The 21,386-nt window shown below is 42.4% G+C and overlaps 1 protein-coding gene across 1 annotated transcript; it reads right to left on the bottom strand.

The window, feature by feature from the left end:
* Positions 1-6,361: 6,361 nt before the first annotated feature.
* LOC111871716 lies at positions 6,362-20,335 on the bottom strand. Its single transcript, XM_033754369.1, has 4 exons — positions 20,182-20,335; positions 15,404-15,488; positions 9,630-10,471; positions 6,362-6,914 (listed from the first exon to the last, which is right to left on the bottom strand). The coding sequence occupies exons 1-4, from the start codon at positions 20,322-20,324 to the stop codon at positions 6,698-6,700; spliced, it is 1,287 nt and encodes a 428-aa protein (XP_033610260.1). The 5' UTR covers positions 20,325-20,335; the 3' UTR covers positions 6,362-6,697.
* Between the last annotated feature and the right edge of the window lie 1,051 nt (positions 20,336-21,386).

The following is a 21,386-nucleotide window of genomic DNA, read 5'->3' as shown; positions in this document are numbered from 1 at the left end:
AATATATTTCATATTCGTCTATAATTTTTGTTTGAAAACTTTTTTCTAATATAAACCTTTTTTCGAGTTACGACCGAGGAGCTCTCGAAATCGCTAGAGGATATTCATGTGAAATGCGTGCTATATCTGTCCGATTTTAACGGACATTGGGATGTGCTGGGGCACTCGGTAGCGTAGTTGTTTGAGGCACCATGCTACAAACCTCAAGGTTGCAGGTTCGATTCCCTAATCCTTCCAGCCGCTCTATGATCCTGGGTTCAACTCAGCCTCCAACAGAAATGAGTAAAATGAATCTTCCTGAGGGATAGAGGGCGGCCCGGCGCGTAAGGCTGACAACCTCACCGCCTTCTGTGAACCGTTAGTCTAGAAAATGTTAACACCGCTCTTTTCCAACCCGCCTTTGTTTGTATCAGCGCAGTCGGAATGGTGCTATCCCTGCTACACCGTTTCTACCTTAGGACAGTGTATGATGGCTACTGGAAGTTGTCCTCACAGATCAAACTAAGGAAGATCGGTAANTGTGGAATGGCTTGCACCCCCACGCCGGGAATTCGAAAGATGGTGTTGACATATACATTTTCATCCCATCTTCCGTAGGAAGCTTGAACGAGGCAACCCAATCATACTGGCCCTCATTCACAGGCAATTGTAACAAGCTCTGACCTGTCCTTTTAGGCGCGTCCGGTTCCCTGTACCCGAGCTAAATTTATGACTGATCGTAAATGTCATAACTCCGGACTTCTTGGTTCTGCCAGAATCTAGAAAATTTCAACATAAACACTGTATTGCACGTCCCAGACAGTGAAATACGATATTAAAGATCACAATACATTTCCAGTAATATCGAAACATAAGACTTTCGAAATTAAAATTACCGAGAATTAATTAGAAATAAATTTCATGGTCATCCAAATAAATAAGGGCTCAGAATAATCAGCGTCAATGTGGACCTCTATGGTCTCTTACAGGGATAGCTTTACCTTTTTTTTTATTGGAATGAGTTGAGAAGTTTCGGTAAACAGCTCTCAAATTGCTAATGCGGACGGAATTGCAGACAGACTTGCCGAAATCAGAGTGGAACGCGTTTTTTCAACTTTTTTTTTTTGCGTATCTTCCGAAAATGAGTTCCATCTTATTATATGCTGAACGTTTATCAAAGAACGAAACTGAGATTTGTGCATATTAAAACCTGTTGCAGGAGCTTAACAATAAGATTGGGAGAATTGGAAATATCTGTAGAGGGCGGTGCACACATGAGAGATCAAGATTTTATGGTTAAAACTTTAGGAGGTTGTTGAGGTGAAATTTGGAGCGAAAAACATGAATAAGAAGTTATCCGATTCGCTACCGTTTCAGAGTTAAGGCTTTCAAATTTTTAGCCTTGACTTTTTTGTGTTCATATGGTGGAACCTTCGTGACTTCACAAGACGAGCTCATACTGGGTTACCTTTTGCAATTTTCCCGGCGGCAGAACGAAATGAAGTGGCACTATTTGCTAATGCATATAGTCACGTGTATGAGTGACTATAGACGGGGTTTGGATTGATGATAGGATTTATCGGACACGTTTTTTTATTGGTTCTTCCATCCCATTCAAGGCCCAGGCATCTTATTTAGTTCCATAATCATTTTTACAGAAGGTAGGACTCATTGGACGAGTGATCAGCCCGTAGCCCGTTACAAGGCCGCTACCTAAACACATGACAACACAAACACAGAATAAACGCATACACACATCAAACATCCATGCCTTGAGAGGAACTCGAACCCACGACCCCAGCGTCCGAGCGAGCGAGGACAGTGCATGCTATAGACCACGTGGCTACTGTGACCGGCTTATCGGACACTTGCAGAACGTAACTACAAATAATTACTACAATATCACTGAGATACACATGAAGTCTCCTTTTCACCAGTCGCTGGCCCTGCTGCCAACAACTCCACTGACATAACATCTGAGCATGAATCGCACACGAAACATCGTTCCTCTATTGCTCTTTTCAGTTGGTGCCGTGCAGAGATGCTGTTTAAGAAGCCATTACTCAGTAACGGCTGTTGTACATTTGCTTATCTCGCCATCGTTGGCTAGCAACGCGTCTCCATGCCACAATACTATATTCATACGCATTATATTATCAAAAGTGGTTACAACCATAAACACGTGACATGAAGCCTGAAAAGCGGATTAGTCCATTGCTTGACAGGTGAGTGTTCAGCTGTGGAGTGTCAACCAGCGAGCAACGGAAGCTGAAGAGGTGATCGATTCGTAAATCAGAAACAAGTCAGTCACTCATAGTCCGGCAAGGAATGGAGCGAGTCTAAGAGAGACATTGATTGTGAGCTGTTATAATTGATTGTAATTTTAAGAGAAATTGGACAGAAGGCGTCAATAAATCCCATCATCCAATGCAGAACCCATTATTATTAGTCACGGAACCCCGGACACGTGACAATATTGTCCCGTGTTACACAGCGACTAAAGAGGGGTTCGGTAATTGGATTTATTAATAGCCTGCAAGCCATAACTACAATTAATTGTTACATTAGTGCTGCTTTACACAATTTAGTATCACTCCACACTAATCTCTTCAGTCTATCTTCACTCGTCATCAAGGATTTAACACACAGGAACTACGAGTATAACACTCTCACTTAATTAAAAGAACCCCGTGGTTTTAGTCCGCAAGCGAACTATACCGACAGAGTTACAGCCGCTTGTCTCACTTAATTACACGCTCCAAATATTACACATAAATAAATTCTAATCACACGTTCAGACCTAACCGGCCGACTTCTTGTACTCTTATGAACTTCTAGTTCCAATTCGCTCTGAACTTAAAAGCTCACGGCTCTCTTTACGTAGCCGTGGAACGGACATGGACCTGTAGTAAACACATATCACATGATCGCTATCCAACCGGTCTATTGGCACGTCGGTCGGATCTACAGAAAGCACAGATTCCTCTATTGTTGCATGTTGGACCTTGTTTACATTGCTGTTGCCTGGAAACGCGTTTATCAAAAACGTTACAGTATGTATGAATTGACCCCGCCATAGCTCAAGCTGTTAGTCGCTGGCTTCCCACCGCGGCGGCCCGGGTCTGGCCAAGTGGGATTTGTGGTGGACAAAGTTGCGCTGGGGCGGGTTTTCTCCGAGTACATCAGTTTCCCCTGCCAATCTTCATTCCACCAAATTCTCCATCATCATACTCACCCGGTGCAAGTACAATAGGCCAATCAGTGGCCGCCTTGCCGAGTGAACCCAGCTGGACTCCACCCCCCACTATGCGAATTGAAAGAAATGTATTGATTTGTGATGGAAATGCTCGATAACCAGGTTGGAGGCAACGAGCAGACATTTAGGGCTATATATTGGGGAGAGGAGGCTAAATTAAGCTTGTCTCACAGATTAAACCATGCTTGTCTCAGTGCAAGCCGCGTTTAGGCGAAACCGCGAATGGATCATTAAATCAGGTATGGTTCCTTAGCTGGTGGACAGTCTCTTGGATAACTGAGTCCTGAGCGGAAACGGAAGGGACGCTTTTATTTAATCAAAACCAATCCGTCGCTAGCGCGACCGCTTGCCTTGGTGACTCCGAATTAAGCCTATAAGACGGTTTATGTACTCCATCTACTATGCAATGTGGGGGCACGCTGTAGCGTAGTTGGTTGAGGACTTGTGCTACAAGCCGAAAGGTCGCGGGTTCGAGTCCCGATGAGGTGGATTTCTTTTTTTTCAATTTATCTAATCCTTTCAGTCGCACTATGGCCGTGGGGTCGACCCGGCCTGTAACAGAAATGAGTACCAGGATTCTTCCTGGGGCTGAAAGGCGGCCGAAGCTTAAGGCTGACAACATTACCGCCATCTGTGACTCGATTATCTAGAGAAGATGTGGGATCCTCAACGTCTCATAACATCATGGGCCTTCACTGCCTGTTACAGGGATAGCTTTACGTTTTTACCTTACTATGCAATTTGGGTACGTCATCAGCAGCTGGTGATCTGACGTACTTCTGGCATGCATTTGTCGGTGGACGCTGCAGCGTGTGTTGCATGTACTCTCCTTCTCAGAGTCGATGGACTTAATCATATTCCTGTATATTAATTTGCTTAGTGGGTGGTGGAGTCCAACTGGGTCCACTCGGCACGGCGGTCACTGATTGGCCTATTGTACCTGCACCGGCTGATTATGATGGTGGAGAATTTGGTGGAATGAAGATTGGCAGGGAAAACCGAAGTACTCGGAGAAAATCCTCCCCAGCGCCACTTTGTCCACCACAAATCCCACTTGGCCAGGCCCGGGCTTGAGCTATGGCGCCGGCATATGCCTGTATGTGTGTGGTATCAACTATTTTCCGTTTTCTTTGCCGTCCACCATGCAATAATATTCAGATTTAAAATTAAATCCTTCTTAAAATTCATCACTGCAAAACATGTTTCGTCCTACTCAGCCATCATGAGGAGCGTTGAAATTCGTTGGGGGGGGGGCAACTGCTGTACCTTNAACTGCTGTACCTTTCGCGATCCATGTTTTCATATTTAGAGTGCTTGCAAACAATGTCAGTGTTCCTCCTTCAATACCACATTCATTGTGTCTGTAATGTGTAATGAAAAATTGTGTTAGTGTTTTCTTTTCATCGAATACCGTTAAATTATATGTTGTTAATGCTAAATATGTACTTATGTTTCGGTGTGTCTGTTGTCTGTCTAGTGTGTAGTGTGGATGTTATGTAATGTGTTTTGGGACTGGTTCTGTTTTATACAGCGGACTGGAGCGTGTGTGCTGCTGTCTGGAGTAGTGTTTCAATTATCGGAATTTAGGTATTGCTGTATGTGTCGTTTATATTTAATCTCTCCTGGTATTTTTCTAATGTGTTCAAATGTTTTCCGTTGTTTATCTTTTTTAATAACATCCATTGCGTCTGTTTTAAAATGATTTAATTTTAAATCTTCATGTTGTTGCATGATGGGCAGCAAACAACAGAAAATAAATTCTGATACCAATTGCAACGCGTTGCTAAGATGCAGCATAAGAATTTAGGTATTGCTGTATGTGTCGTTTATATTTAATCTCTCCTGGTATTTTTCTAATGTGTTCAAATGTTTTCCGTTGTTTATCTTTTTTAATAACATCCATTGCGTCTGTTTTAAAATGATTTAATTTTAAATCTTCATGTTGTTGCATGATGGGCAGCAAACAACAGAAAATAAATTCTGATACCAATTGCAACGCGTTGCTAAGATGCAGCATTATGTGTAGTACCAGCTTGATTCCAACAGTACCTTTATTTAAATATTTCACTCCTACAAATCAGACATACACGATGCAGTCATAAATAACAGTATTGTACTGTAACCCTTTAAAGCCCAGTTGTTATATATATAACGCATAATTTAACGTACTAAAACTCTGCATTTTGTCCACAGAGTGTGTTGGTGTGGTTCGTATGGTTGTCACAGTAAACAGCGAGTTTTTCTCTAAACAGCATTAACAGCTGGGATGTTGTAGCGTAGACGTAATGTGTTTCCTGTGCGGTACGAACTTAATTTTTATATAAAGTTCTGAAGGAATTCATTCTTTAAATGGTTATTTAGATTTGTATGGTAGTTGCATTCCTTATTCATTCGGGGGGCTTCAGATCACGGGTTCCACGGCCTGAACAACAAGAAAAATACAGACTTGTGAAAGTTTAAAGAGATATGAAAGTATTTTGCCGCGATATCCACTTGAATTTTATATTCTCTCTTGACACCGAAGTATATTTTGTGGTTAGCAGGAAAACGTTGGCGCATGACTAGCACCAGCCGACTTCTTTATAAAGGCTGCTGCTTCTTGTTCTCCCCTCCTACCGAACAAATTGGCTGAAGTGTTTGCACTTTTGGATTATGTTCGGAAGATGTCCGGGTTTGATCTCTGCCGAGACACAGACTGTCCTGAATGAAGGTTCCATGGTTTTCCTCAGTCCTCTAGGCCTGAAAATACTTCACTACTGTTTAAAACTTCCCAGCCCTTAGTTCACTGAACATAACGGCCCCTTCATTGCATTTGATGCTATTTAACCACTGATGTTGATAGTGGGTCATTAAATAAGCTACGATCCATCCATCGTATATAGCCTATTCCGGCTTCCTGTTTTCCCCTTATCCTTCCTTTACTCCTTTTCCCATAATATGAGAAGTTATGAAAACAGGTTAATTGCAATGGGGACAGATGTATGCAGGCCACCATCACACGCCACAGAGGAGATCCAAGAGTATGGGTGGTCACTGTTCTTGCCTTTTCACACACAAAGATGTTCATACTCTGTGGAGTTGGGATTACTTTTCAAAAAAAAAGAAACGGAGTGAAACCCACTTCACAACAATGGCAGAATGACATCCTAACAAGCATAACACACATCTTGCTGTTTCTTCCTTTGACACCATTTTGTTCCTTTGATTTGAGTGCTCTGTACGGCAATAAAAGTAATTAACTAAGCCAGACTTAAATTTTTGTCGCCCAACACTTCGTTCATACTCATATTAGGTAGTTTCTATGAATGTTGTGTACATACATGAAGTTGTGTGAATTATTAGAAAAGGATCCATGTTTCCTATGAATTAATCTGTAGAAACGAACAAGCAGATAAAACTTCGAAATGTATCGCAGACATTTTATACGCACTATATATTCAGGACAGGAGAGGCCGATTTTAATCATATGTCATTGGAAACTTCAGAAGTGTCTTGATGTGTTAGAAAAAGTCTTTCCAGCACCGTCGCCATGATGGGCAACAATGATCTATCTCGACTTTTGTCTTCGCATTGTTGCATTTGCACCCAGCAGCTCTGTCTTTTTCTTCCGGTCGTCGCAGCTTCCGTGATCAGTCTCCTGTGTTCACCGTCTTCCCCGTAAATCCACATCATAATCTCGCTGAAAGAGGTAGTTATTCAAAGTATACACTGTGATTCACTTGAAGGGGACCCGCAATCATTTATTATAAATTACGCAGTACTTTACCGATGGCAACGAAACTTGGTCAGTACATACCTCGGTAGATGTGGAGATGATTGGGTTAAAAAAGAGGACGGAATTAATTTTGTTCCTCCTGGAGACTCAGGCCGACACAATTTTTCGTGTTGGAGAAGTTTTCAACAATCAGGGCTGGAGGGTATTTGCAGTAAATGGAGAAATGGCACGAACTAGACTGGCAGACGCCGGATCAGTGTTTGAAAGTTAAAGGATTGCCAAGTTTCGTTTTCATGGGTAAGTTATTACATTGTTTGTGGATAATCATTGTGGGCTACCTCTGAATGAGTCATCCTAAATTTAGGTTGCCTTATTTGTGTGTTATGCATTCTGTTGTGTATATGATATTAAAGTTTTTATAGCGTCGCACAACATTCTATTATTGTATAATAAAACGATTGAGACCAACTGAAAACAGTAAGTCAGTCAGTTTATTATGTCACGCTACATATTTCTATCTGTATGGTCAAATAGACAGAAACAAGTCCTGTGACTGATATAATAATAAACTGATTGACTTATTGTTTTTATATGATCTCAACCGTTTTATTATAAAGAAATAAAATGTCATGCAGTGATGCAAAAACTTTTAAAAACTTAATATTGTCTTGTTAGAAATTCGCTGCCCATGCATTTGTACGCTGTAAAAAATGAACCACTTTAAGTAACTTCTTACTTGAATTTTAATTTCTCATAGTGGTAACTATGAAGACTACTATGTTCTGGGACGAAACATCGTGCTCTCCGATAGAAATTCACCGACGTCTTGGAGGAATTTCAACATATACGTAATTACGTGGCTTGACGCCCCAGAAGATAGTATATTCTTCACCATATTTGGATATTCTTGGTGTGATTCAGTCGTAGTCCCAAATGATACTTTATCCCTCGTGAGTTTTAATGGTGTTGTTGCATTAAATCCATGTTCTGTTGTACCATTCTGTTGAGCAACGTAACCGCAGTACTCAAGTACTACTGTACGTGAGAATTGGTTTGGGTGGGCTGCCTTAGCTTACTATCGCTTCCTCACAACAGGTACGGAGTTTGTCCACACATTGCCCACGAGACTGACTCTCAACTGACTTACTTCTCGGAGCTGAGCCCTTCTTGAGAAGCCGCCAGTTGTGTAGCTACTCAAAAACTTTCCAACATTTTATGGAACCCGAAGGTTCATTTCCGTGTTCACAAGAGACCTCCACTGGTTCCTATCCTGTGCCAGGTCAATCCAGTCCATACAACTCCATCCTATCTCTCGAAAATCTATTTTAACTTTTACCCACCCACCTACATCTTGGTCTTCCTAGTAGCCTCTTCCTTCACGCTTTCCCACCAATATCCTATATGTATTCCCCTTATCCCCCACTCCTGCTACATGCCCAGCCAATCTCATCCTCCTTGACTACATCATTCTAATTATACTTGGAGAAGAGTACAAGTTATGAAGCTCCTCATTGTGCAGTTTTCTCCAACCTCCTGTCACTTCATCTCTCTTCGGTCCAAATATTCTCCTCAACACCGTGTTCTCAAACACCTCAGTCTATGTTAGTCCAAGTTTCACGCCCATAGAGAACCACAGGCAAAATTAGACAGCAGACGAGAAGACAAAAGCTTCTGGACTTAATGTTATCGAATAATATCCGGATCCTCCAGATTCAAATATTTGCCTTGTTACTGCCGTTCCAAAATATTTGAACTGTGACACATTTTCAGTGGGATCTGTTAGCTGCATTTACGTCATTTAACCCTGCATTCTGGTGACGAGACAGCAACATATACTTAGTTTTTTTTCTGCGTTTACTTCTAGACCAACCTCATTCCTAGCCCGGTGTAAAAGTAATCTTTGTATGATATGTGGAGGACACACTGCCACCAAACGTAACTTAGATCGGTTCCAATTTCAGTTCGTAATTTGGAGGTCGAATCTTTCTATTGACCAGTAGCGAATGAGTCAACTCGGAAAATCTTCTGAATGGCTCTTTTATGGTTTTACTCATTCCCTGGTGCCAAATTCAGGGATCTTATTCTTATAAAGTGGGCCACGACAGTTTCTTTTCACATTTTTTAAGTTAATTATTCAGTATCCGGTTGTTATATCATGTGTAGTTTAAGTTATTGACAAGAGGGCTAAACAAATTACAGACAAACCGAATGAGCAGATCTGTCAGGCGGGAATTACCTAAAGGTTTTGTCAAAAAAAAAAACACATTCATCTCTTGTTAAACGAGGCCAGAGAGCTTCTAGAATATAGGTTTCGCGTGCAGGACGCATCGGAGACACGAGAAATGCGAACAGAATGTTGGCCTGTAAACTTGAAGGGAAGATGCCACTTGGAATACCTAGGTTTAGATGGAATAATAATAATAAAACATATATTAAATAAATTGAATTGGAAGATGCGGACTACATTCATCTGATATGGTAATAGGTAGTGGCGGTCTATTGTGAACACGGTAATGAATCTTCTGGTTTCATACAATTCCTGGAATTTCTATATCAGCAGAGACAATTGAGTTTTCGAGAAGGCTGACGCTAAATTCATTTACGTAGTCAATTATTAAGTTATAATAAATTGTAATTAAATGTTTATTAGATTGTTATTGAAGCCTGTTATTATCTCACCTGAGACCGGATGCCAACAACATTCCCGATTCTCCCCAGGCTCTCCCAACACGATGTGCTTCACAGACAACCAACTCGTAACATTGGGCCACCGTCACGCTCGATAGAATTCGCTTAGAAGCAGACGCCACAATGCTCCAAACGTAGTTTGCGAAGTTCATGAACGGGTACAGATTTAGTTCATAATCGCTTACAGATCCCTCGTTACCGAGCCCCACTTCTAGCGAAGAGACTGCAGAAGGCGTGCTGTCATACCCATCATCTTGGTAATAGTCCCAGACGGGCCTGAATTCGTCATAATGGTGATATTTGGTATAACTTGGATTAGGGCTTCTTGTTAATTCTGTGCCACCAGTCGAATAGCCTTCATTGCCTAGTGATGCATCTTCCTGTTGTCTTGATTCCTTTTCAGAAGTATGCAGTTCGTGCAAGAAAGAATTTGCACGTGCAGTTAAATCATCGCCTGTTTCTAAACGTTCATTTGATTGCGGCAGAAGGCCTTTCGAAACGAGGGTCCTGTCCTGATGATCGCCGTAGTCTGCAGGAATTTCTGCTTCGTGGTCAGGTGTTATGTTGCTGGTGGCTTGCCCATCAACTTGACTCGCGGGCCGAGTGGTCTTCATCTTCTGCTCCAAAGTTGAGCCATTAGCCCCAGGTTCCCCTTTCTGTCGGATTAGGATGTTCGTATCCCAATATACGCCCAGGCCTGGTAGGGCATCTATGTCCATTTCTTGGTTCGGATGTATTTCTCTCTTTGGGCGAACCAGTGGGCGACTCCTGTTTGCTGCTACCATCATGAGCATGGCTGTCCCTGTTGGCGGCATGCTTTCTTGTATGCAAGTCTGGAGACAAGAGAACACTATATCAGCTTTTATGTACGGCCATAATTATTTTTCCTTCTGTTGCCTAATATTTTAAGTTACTAGTAAAACTGTATTTTACCTTATTTCGGACCACCAGCACAACTCTTTTGGTATTTAATATTTATTTAATAAGGCACTTTTTAGGCACGTACACACCATGCAATAATATATATCAATCCTCGTACTTCAGTTTCCTCTTCCCATTTATATTTTTTCACCTTCTTCCACATTCTGGGCTCTTACAATTTTGCTATGTGTCCGCACAAAAGATTCGCTGTAGAGAATTTGGTCCACGTTTTGAATATGGCAGATAAATCACACTAAAATTGGCTAACTTTTTAGAACGTATCACTTGATGATTCCTAGCACAGCACGAAACCAGTAATGCAGTTAACTTTTACTAAATATTAAATACCGAAATAGTTGATGGTACAAAATAAGGTAAAATATAGTTCTACTAGTAACTTATTATTTACGAGTTTGAACTAGGAAAATGTATTATTGCAACACATAACATTTGAATCTCAAATAATGTTATTATATTTCAAAACTGTCCCGAATAAATCATGTGTTTTGCTTATAATGGAAACTTCTACTGACAGAATTCAAATTGTTCAAAATGTAATGTATTTTATAAATATCTTGACACTGCAAGTTACTGTTAAAAATATATTTAAATATATTTAGTTACGTTCGGGCATTGACTGCCAGCTCTTTCTCAGAATGGTGGGGATTTTATGTGTCTGTATTATTCTGAAGCATATGTGCGGTGTTGATATGTTTGTTTTTCTTTGAGATGTTTTCAGTCTGTTCGGTTACACTGTTTCACTAGTTTCCTTGTAGCGTGTACAACTGTTAGAATGGAAGACGGGCCCTTACCATCCTGACATTCTGTTGTAAATGTTATTTAAAAATTTTAATGCATATGATCCTATCGCTGTCGTCAACCGTTTTGAGAGTCTCAGATATTTCAGAAATAGTTCCTGTACTCCTGTGAGGCAGCCCATTATAACATTACATTGCACTGTTCGCCAAGAAACAACTGTGTTATAAAGAGTGAACCTAATTTATTGTCGGTGTTTCTATGGCCTATAATTTTAAAATACTGCTTACGTAATATGAAAATGTAACTCAAAAACTTTTATTTTGCAACGCTGTATGCGTAGCATTGATGTCTGGGAGAAAATATAACGTCATAGTTCAAAATGGCGACTGTTCAAGAGAAAGCAATCTGCCTACTTTGCTTCTTCGAAAATAGTCCGTTATAAAGACGCATCGACATTACAGAACTCAATATACTCGTAGAAGAGATCCACCTTCAGAGAATGCTATCCGACCTTGGTTAAAGCAATTTCAGGAGAATGGTAGCTTGGACCCCTTAAGTGCCAGGAAAGGCGCGCAGGCTGAAGTTCTTTAGCATTCTGCCATATTGATTCTATAGGCGATAAAAATTGTTTTGAGTTACATTTTCATATTCCGTAAGTAGTTTCATTCTTTTATTTCTGCTTTGAAAGTAATATGCCATGGAAATCCCGACAGTAATATAGAATCACACTGCATATTGTGTAACATGGAAGGCACTGTGTAATGACAGTTGTCTCTGAAGTTAACTTCTTCACTTCACGTACTTTAAATGAAAAGCAATTAAATTTCCTACTGAAAGTCTTTGGTTCAATGTGTACTCAATCTACTAAAAGAATGAGGGTGCGACATCGTCAATCAATGACGCAGATCGTTACATCATCATTAGAAACTCACTAGATTATATTTTCAGCACACTTCCAATATTCATATACTTCTGGGAAATTTAAACGTATTTACATAGGACTATTCTTCTGTAAATCTGACATCCCAAGGTGTGACGTATCCTAATTCCTAGAGCAGATGGACTTTGCTTTTGGTTGCTTATGTAGAAGTGTTCACTGGCATTGCCTTAGATGTGTGATTCGCGTATTTCTCAAGTATCTGAATATAAAAAAAAAAACTTTTTCTTCGTGGAGGAAGGAAGGCAGCTCTGTCCGCAGTAAAGTTGTATTATGGCATGTAGACCCACTGACACGCAACGACCGCGAAATGAACGGCTATGCAATAACCATTGCTAAGTAATGGTTCTGTAAACAACGGCCGTTGCTATGTATTGTCTCAGTAACCATCCCATGGGCATCCCAAAAACGCGAAGACAATAGAAAAACAGTGTTTTCTACGCAGTCCGTGCCGATATGTTAAAAGCAGGATGGTCAGTGGAATGGAGGGGGTTGATGAGTGAGTCAGTTAGTTAGAGGACCGTTGGGGCTCGGTCCTTGTTAGCTGTTGCTGTGAGAAGCTGGTAGCTGAGGCACGGGGCAGTTCGCGATCTCAGAATAAGGGAACGTTCGCCGTTGGAAGCCGTTACCAGATAACGACTGAGGAAGACGCAGCGGGCTGAGAAGGTTTAAGCGTGTACTGTGGTGAATTGCAGAGTGTGAACTAGCAATAACGCTATAGGTACTTGTAGTTAAGATTTGTATGCATAAGTGTTCAATAAATCTAATTACCAATCCATACCTCGTTTGTAGTTACACAACAGAAAATCGTCACAATGTGCACTGACGTGTATGGTCACTTGACTCTATAAGATATGAAACTTGGGGCTCCAGGGAATTCAGTTGTTGTCGCTATATTTCAAAAGACGCTCGAATGTATCTGAGTACCTTGAACAATCGCACATTCTAAGGACCCAGAGATTCAAGGTTTGGACGATTTCTTACGTGTCAGTGACGCAACAGAATAAAGATTTTCGGACTCTGGGCGCCTAGATGAAAGAGTGGAATTTGTTAAGTATAATGAGGGTGTGGAATTTCAAAACGGGAAGCTCAGTGTGTTGGGCTGGATTGAGTGAAGTAACTTTTAAGGTGAAATGTAAAAAGGTAAATTTGTCCCTCTGCTTAAGTAACCAAGCACCAAGCCATGAAGACGTATGGGGAAGTGGAATTATATATCCACTATACTTGACTTCGAGACTAGATTAATTTAATTTCAGGCTAGCTCAGTTAAGTCTGAAAAATTCTTGTGGTGCGCGGACATAATGCAGACGTTTATAAAAGGATGTCTAAGATTCTAAATTCGAAGATGAAGTTAAAGTTCCCAAATTTGAGGGGCACTTTGACAACACTTTTTAAAACTTTTTTTATTGCTAGTGGGGTGGTACTAAGTCCCTTGTACTGCGGCCACATTTGGCCTATTGTACCAGCCCCAGATGATAGGTGAGGGTGATTGTGGAGCAATTGGTGGAATGAAGATTGGCAGGGGAACCGAAGTACTCGGAGAAAACCTTCCCCAGCGCCACTTTGTCCACCACAAATCCCACTTGACCAGACGCGGTATCGAACCCGGACCGCCGCAGTGGGAAGCCAGCGACTAAACGCTTGAGCTATGGCGCAGCCCCTATTATTCATCTAACTACACCGTTAATAGGCCTGGATATATGGCGCCGAATGATAGGAAAATTAGTGAATAAGGAATTGAAAGGGGTCAAGAAGGAAACTATCGTAGCTCAATTTTAGGTACTGTCTCGGAATTTTTCTGGTTTAACTGGAGTTGTTGGGCCCTGGCCTCTTCTTCAGTTTCGTAAACCTTTTTACGCAGACGGTAGGACTCCTTGGGCGAGTGATCAGCCCGTCACAAGACCGCTCCCTACACACAGAACAATACAAACACAGAATAAACGCACACAAACATTCATGCCTTGAGTGGGATTCGAACCTACGATCTCAGTCTTTGGGCGGGGAAGTCGTTTTATGCCTTAGGGCGGCCACACACCAACTGCGTCAAGACAAGCATCAAGACATGGGACAAAAGACGCAGTCTTGCTTCATTCCTGATTCGTCAGCATCATGACTCAGACCGGTGTGCGGCTGTTTTCATAATCTCGTTCGTTTCAACTGTGCTCCTTTCTTTGCGTCATGTCGCAGACATCAAGTCTTGTCTGTTACATGTCTTGACGCATGCCGATGTGCGGCCTACCTTAGACCGCGCGGCCACCGAATGTAGCAGCAGTAGTAGTTTATATTCATGAAGATGAGTTCTGACTTCTGATTGGCTTGTAGTCCGATGAAAGTCAAGCGCGACGTTTCGGAGGAATCTATTGTCTCCATCTTTTTTCGCATATTTATTATGCATCATCTGAAGAATCTGCAATAAATATGTATCTTCAATGAGTACTGACTCGTGGATGAGTTCTGCCCAGTGACGTAACTAATATACTATCTTTTTTGTTCACTTAGATATCATTTTAATTCTTGTATTGGGGTTTTACTCAGGTCTGTCTGGTAGAGTTAGGACGATGTAACTTTTCAGTCTGTGTGTAGATTCGCTATTGTCTAGCAAGTTCACTGCTAGTACATTAGTGTGGTTTTCTGATTTTCTTGAAGTGTTTGGTATCCAACTTTTTTATTTAACTGATAACTGTGTTTATTTATAGATCTTCATGGACCCTGTTGCTGTTTATGTACCAAGGTGCGTTCAGAATGGAACATAGAGTCTTGGATTGAAAGCGCTGGAGGATTTCGATGTTGGAATTGAAAGCTCCATCTTAATTATCTAAATTATGCGAAACAAGGAAAAAGATGCAGAAAGCAGGGAAATCCCCATGCGGAAAAGCACAGGATTATTTAGACTAAAAGGGAACTTACACCGAAACAAATTCGCTCCCATTGGCTGTCCCTCAGAAACAGAGTGAACCAATCCCTCCGAAACGTCGGTTGATTTTCAGCCTACTATGCATGTTGTATCCCCGAAAATAGAACTCTTTTAAACGTATATGTACACTGAAAATCACTTCGGGCCTTCCGAAACGTCGACAACATTGCCCACATCCACTGAGTGTAACCACCCAAGAAACTAGTTAAGATCAGTTTCATTTTAATGTCTTACCTGAAGAAGGTTTATGAAGAACAGGAACGCCAGGAGTGTTAAGGCCGACATCGCTGAGTGTCCACCCTTCCAGCTTCCTTTACCTCTGGAATTCAGGCAGTAGAAAAATTATTGTTATTATTATTATTACCCTTGATCTATAATTATGGAAGTCCTGTCTGCACAACTACAATATGTTTATTGTATTTTATACTGTCACGTATTAGGGGTGTGTGACTATAGACGGGGTTTGGATTGAATTATTGTATTTATTGCACTTATACACTCAACTCGTAACTACAAGTAATTACAGAGCTATCGCTATTCTCCGCAATTCACAACACCCGCTAAGCTTATTCCAGTATGCTGTCTTCACCAGCCGTTCCCTGGCAACGTCTTCTAACGGTAGAGATTCTTCAGCTTCCTACGCTCAGGTCCTTCCTTCGCCCGCTCTCATTCAGAACTGCCTCAACTGAACTGGACCGCCATACCATCTCAGCCTCCCTCGCAGAGCTGAACTGCACTGAGTATGAGTGTGAGTCTTATGTTAAGACCGACTGGTCAGTCGGCCAGTCTCTCTTGGAATAAAGCACACATCTGGGCCTTAGGACCAGATTTTTATTACTGTCAGGCAGTTGCGGATTTGTTGATTTGAGGCGCTCTCTGTGACGAGAGGACGGGCCTGTCGCTTACAATTTCTGCAGGTCCTCGCCAGCGCAGTCATTATCAGGTCCAAGTCCAGAGGGACCCCTGACCATATGTTACTGTCTCAGATTCCAGACTTCCATTTTCGTCGCCTCCTACTACTCACAGGGCTACGGTGGAAGTATTCGACCCCGCCTCCAAGTCGAAGTCAAAGTCACATTGCGACAGACGGTCAGGCAGTCAGTAAGTCTTGGTGTCGAGCCCCATCTGGGGCTCATGGCCAAGTTTATTACTGTTTGACAATTACGGTCTTCTTTTTGTGCGGCGCCCTCTCTGGCGAGAGGACGGGTCTGTCTTTATATATGCTGCAGGCCCTTGCCAGCCCAGTCTTTTTCGGTCCAAGTCCCTAGGAACTCGCGACAATATTTTACTCTCTTAGATCTGAGACCTCCCTTTTCGTCGCCTCCTACGACTACTGCCTTGGTTCAAAGTCAAAGTGACCCCACCTCCACACGAGATCGCCTCCTTTTATAGTCACTTTGCATGGACCTAATAGAAAATATCGTTTCCAACAATGCCTCTATTGTTGCTTGCATATTAGTTGCAGCGGAACGTGTTTACCAAGCCGTTTCCTAGCACTGGAAGTCTCCTCTGACTCCACTATTCCGGCCTACAACACCAGTTACTACAATTTGTATTTCAGTTAAACTATACCATTTCTAGATCCAGACAAATCACTACACGACATACAGAACACGAGGTAAGACACATACTCGTACATACCCACTCCCACAACGTGTAATTTCACAAACAGAACCAGAGTAAATCTGCACATCATTTTCTTCAATTTGCATTGCAGATTAAAACCGTATCACAGATACCCACTGTCTGAACCCTCTCCGGATCGTTGGTAGACAGAATGCATACTGAAACTGAAATAACCACAGTATAAGATACGGCATATTTATGAAGAACAAACGCTCTTCACAATACTATATGGAAGGATCACGCCTACATACGTGTCAGCAATAGCATGTACACTTACGGATCCACATGAAACGAGTCACTCAACCTTCAAAATTCCGACTACTTGAGATCCTAGAATTTTAACTACTAAGTCCACGTAATATGCGTCCTTCACTGTCTTACTGTCTTACCTAGTACATGTCCTCTACAAGAACTTATATCCCAATCCTATCCGATACCTACTTCTTTAACCCTGTTTTAGCACGCATTTTAAGTAATCCAGGCTGTTTATTTTAACGCGAAGGTAAAGGTAAGGTTTTTCCTGGTAACGGTAAAAAGATAAAGCTATCCCTGTAGCAGGCCGTGGAGGCCCATAGGGTTGTCAGACGTCGAGGCTCCCACATTTTCTAGACAAATGGCTCATAGATGGCGGTGAGGCCAGCTGCGCCGGCCGCCCTTTACTCCCAAGAGGATTCCTGGTACTCATTTCTATTAGAGGCTGAATCGACCCCAGGACCATAGTGCGGCTGGAAGTATTAGGTCAATTGAAAAATCCAGTGGCCTCATCGGGAATTATACCCGCGACCTTTCGACTTATGGCAAAGTGCCTCAACCAATTACGCTACTGCGTGCCTCCCAAGGTTGTTCCTGTGCTTAATTAATTAAGCACTATGCCATGAAGACACATGGAATAACGGAGGTATAGCTCCACCCCCCTCTTTGGTGTCTCCACCTTATCGTGTTAAGGGGGTTTGAGTATGCCAAGGACCCTGAGAGCTATACCAGCGGTAGCGTAGCTACTGGCAGGGCCTCCCTCGTCACTTTTCGGGGTGTGACTCTAGTCCGAGATTTGGATTGGCGAATGGATTTATTGCACACTTATACACATGACTAGAAACTACAAGTAATTACAGCGCCGCCGGTAATCTCCACAATTCACAAATCACCACAGCACTCGCTAGGCCTTTATCCAGCATCCTGTGTCTTCACCAGCCGTTTCCTGGCAACGGATTCTAACAATAGAGATTCTTCAGCTTGACGCACTCAGGTCCTCTCTTCACAGACTCCAGTGCAGAACTCAACTCTCAACTAATTTGGTTTCCTACTTATAACATCTCGGCACGGACCACGTAGAAACACCCCATTTTCATTCTTGTGGTTCAACTGTTTCATTATTAAGAATCTGCTGCCTAGCAACGGGAATGTTTTTAACGAGCCGTTGCCCAGAAACGGTCGCTGTTCGCAGAGTCACTCCTTAGGAACGCGTCTATACGCCACAGTATGTAATAAGCCATTATATGTATATTGTAGTTGTGCAGAAGGAACTCGGGTAATTATATTTTTAACACAGCATGACACTGGAATACAATATTCCAACCTTAATGAGTTCAAAATTTCCTTATACGCTTCCACACAGACGCTGAACATATTTTCTGATAGAAACATACAGTTACATTTAGAAGTAATTGTCTTGACTTTACAAATTCAAATGAGAACCTGAGAGTCTTCCGATTGCAGAAATTATCCTTTTTTATTACACAGCCCTAAAATTCGTTACCAAGTTCACAGACGCCCGTAAGAGACATAAAATGAAAGGTGCTGACATATCCCTATGTCCTATTTTTCAGATTTTTTTTTTTTAATATTATGACATGTCAACGCATTGGCAGGCAACGGCTCGATAAACACCCCGCGATACGCGCAGGCAACAAAAGGACGAGTGTTTATAGCTCGTTGCTAGGCAACCGTCAGCACGCCAATGGAATGGCGATAGAATCATCACGTGACTTGTTTCCTGTGCGGTCTGCGCTACGCAACAATAGAACTGTGTTTTCTCTTTTCTATGCCATCCGCGCCATTTCCAGTGCTGGTAACGGACCAATGAACTCGCAGTCTGACATGTGGCATGAGTTTTCTGTGTTGTCTGATCCATGCAACAATAGAACTGTGTTTTCTGTTCGTGGTCCGTGCCGAGAGATTATAGGAGACTACGGGAATGGGAATTGACTTCACTTGAGTTCCGAAGTTCCAAGGGAACAGCATTGTTAACAGAGGAAGAATTAGAAGACTTAGTGTGTGACGTTGCATGTGCTATAGTTACATAATCTTAAGAGTGTAAGAACTAATTGTAGTTAAGACTAGTGAAGATCCAATAAACCGATTCACCAATCCGAACCAGCGTCTTAGTCACCACTACACGTGACATTATCCTCCCATATATGCATATATATCCCAACTCGTCTCTTTCCTTCAGGTTCCACATCTCTGTCTGAAATCTGCAAGATTAAAATACAAAGTACTATTCATTTCAAGAGGCTTCAGCAATAAAATAACAGATCCGTTATGGTCTATCATTAGTCACCTCTACAGTCCTGTGAAGTAAATAGGATTGCCTTCACGCCAATCTGAAAATATACAGTCAGATAAGTATTGACCTGCCCTCCAAGGCTGCTAAGAACCTGAAGAACATGATTCTGAGGGGCTTGACACCTTGCATTTCGGAATCTGGACCGTGACACAATATACTTCGGCTGAAAATATCCGTGGTTTTCCTCAGTGAGTCCAAGTAAATTCCAGAATATCTGCTCGATTATGGCATATCTGCTTTAACCCAAATCCTTTCCAGTTCATCAGGTAACGTACCAATCGCTGCTTTGTTGTCTACATATTAACAGTAAGAAATAGTGGTCGACGTGGCACAGCTCTCTGAACGTTACCCGACGTTCCCCGCTGTGATATTTAGTTAGTTATTGGAGAGGGTGGGTTTCCCCATGCACTTAGACCTGTCTTGGTCCATTGTGCTTCCCTCTATGATATTCTACCAGTCTCTATATCCTACCGGTACTGGTTCTTACCATCAGTCCCGCCCAGCCAGCGAGACCGGCTCTACTAGCTGAGAGGTATCTATAATGCTTCCTCCATCTACCAGATGTATTAGAGACTGCTGTTGGACGGAAACGTCCGTAATTTGGCTCAGTGAGCTCCTTTGGATATATGAGGTTCTTTTACGTGCCGTAAAGCTACGACACGGGACCCACGGACAAGTCCCTCCCGGAGGACTTGTTCCCTGAATTTTTCCGCCCTTAAAAATTCGACGACCTCGGCCGGGTATTTGAACCCGCGTGCTACGAGTCATGAGGTGGGAACGTTACCTCTAGACTACGGAGCCGCTTCGCTGTGATATTTACCCGCCATGGCCGTGAGCGTATGCTCCTCCATCCACGTAATGGACGAGTACAGGATCTGCAGCCAGCGAGGGGCCACTGAACTCGAACCGGCTAACGGGAGGTGCAGGAGTGACGTCCCTCCCAAGTAAACTGGATATGGTCATTCTGCTGCTGCTGCTGCTGCTGACACTGGTGTTACTCTGATGATGAGTCTGTAAATTCTGTTTCCTTCGTCTGGAAAGATTAACTATTAACAATTCGGAAAGATAATGGCTACCGGAAAACACAGAGCTTGCGCATGCGTTTCTCGTACAAGGGAAAAATTCAGTAAACAGATCACAGATGATTATAAAACGTAAAACACGTGACCCTCGAAACTTGGGGGGGGGGGAAACATTTATTTCTCGACATATCCTCCACCAACGTTGATACACTTGTCCCGTCGCTTTACCAATGCGCGAAAACCCGCAGCATAGAAGTCTTTTTGGCTGTTGTCTGAGCCACTTCCGCACCTGGTTGGGCGACTTAGGGACGTCCTAGGCCGCGCCATAGTTCAAGTGATTAGTCGCTGGCTTCCCACCGCTGCGGCCCTGGTTCGATCCCTTGTCTGGTCAAGTGGGATTTATGGTGGACAAAGAGGCGCCGGAGCAGGTTTTCTCTGAGTACTTCGGTTTCCCCTGCCAATCTTCATTCCACCAATTGCTCCACAATCACCCTCACCTATCATCTGGGGCTGGTACAATAGGCCAGAAGTTGCCGCGGTACAAGGGATGTAGTCCCACGCCACTAGCAATAAAAAATAGGGACATCCTTGAGAGAATTTCTCGACCCAGTTGTAAATCGCTTCACACGACAAACACTCCTTACCGTCAACCGGAAACGTTTCTTTATAAATACCCTTTGCATTGAGTCTTATTTCCCATAAGAACGCACAACAGAACACCTCCCTTTGGTAGTATACTCCTCAAGCACGGTCGGCATTTGGACTACTGAAACCAGCCTCTGAACATGCTCATGTATGTCTAATATGTAGACTATCATGAAGCTGGACTGTGCTGCTACCTAGTGATACACATAGGAAACTTATGACGTCTATTACAGCTGCTTTACTTCAATTTGTGACCTATTTACTGACTCGTCCCCGTATATTTGGATTCTGGATACTTTTAGTACAAATAGATTTCCTGAACACGGTAAGAATATTAAATATCATGTATTTATTTTGT

The sequence above is a fragment of the Cryptotermes secundus genome, unplaced genomic scaffold (assembly GCF_002891405.2).
Source record: "Cryptotermes secundus unplaced genomic scaffold, Csec_1.0 scaffold514, whole genome shotgun sequence".
Classification (NCBI taxonomy): domain Eukaryota; kingdom Metazoa; phylum Arthropoda; class Insecta; order Blattodea; family Kalotermitidae; genus Cryptotermes; species Cryptotermes secundus.
The sequence above is the reverse complement of the archived record's forward strand: the minus strand, read 5'-3'. Positions and strand labels throughout refer to the sequence as shown.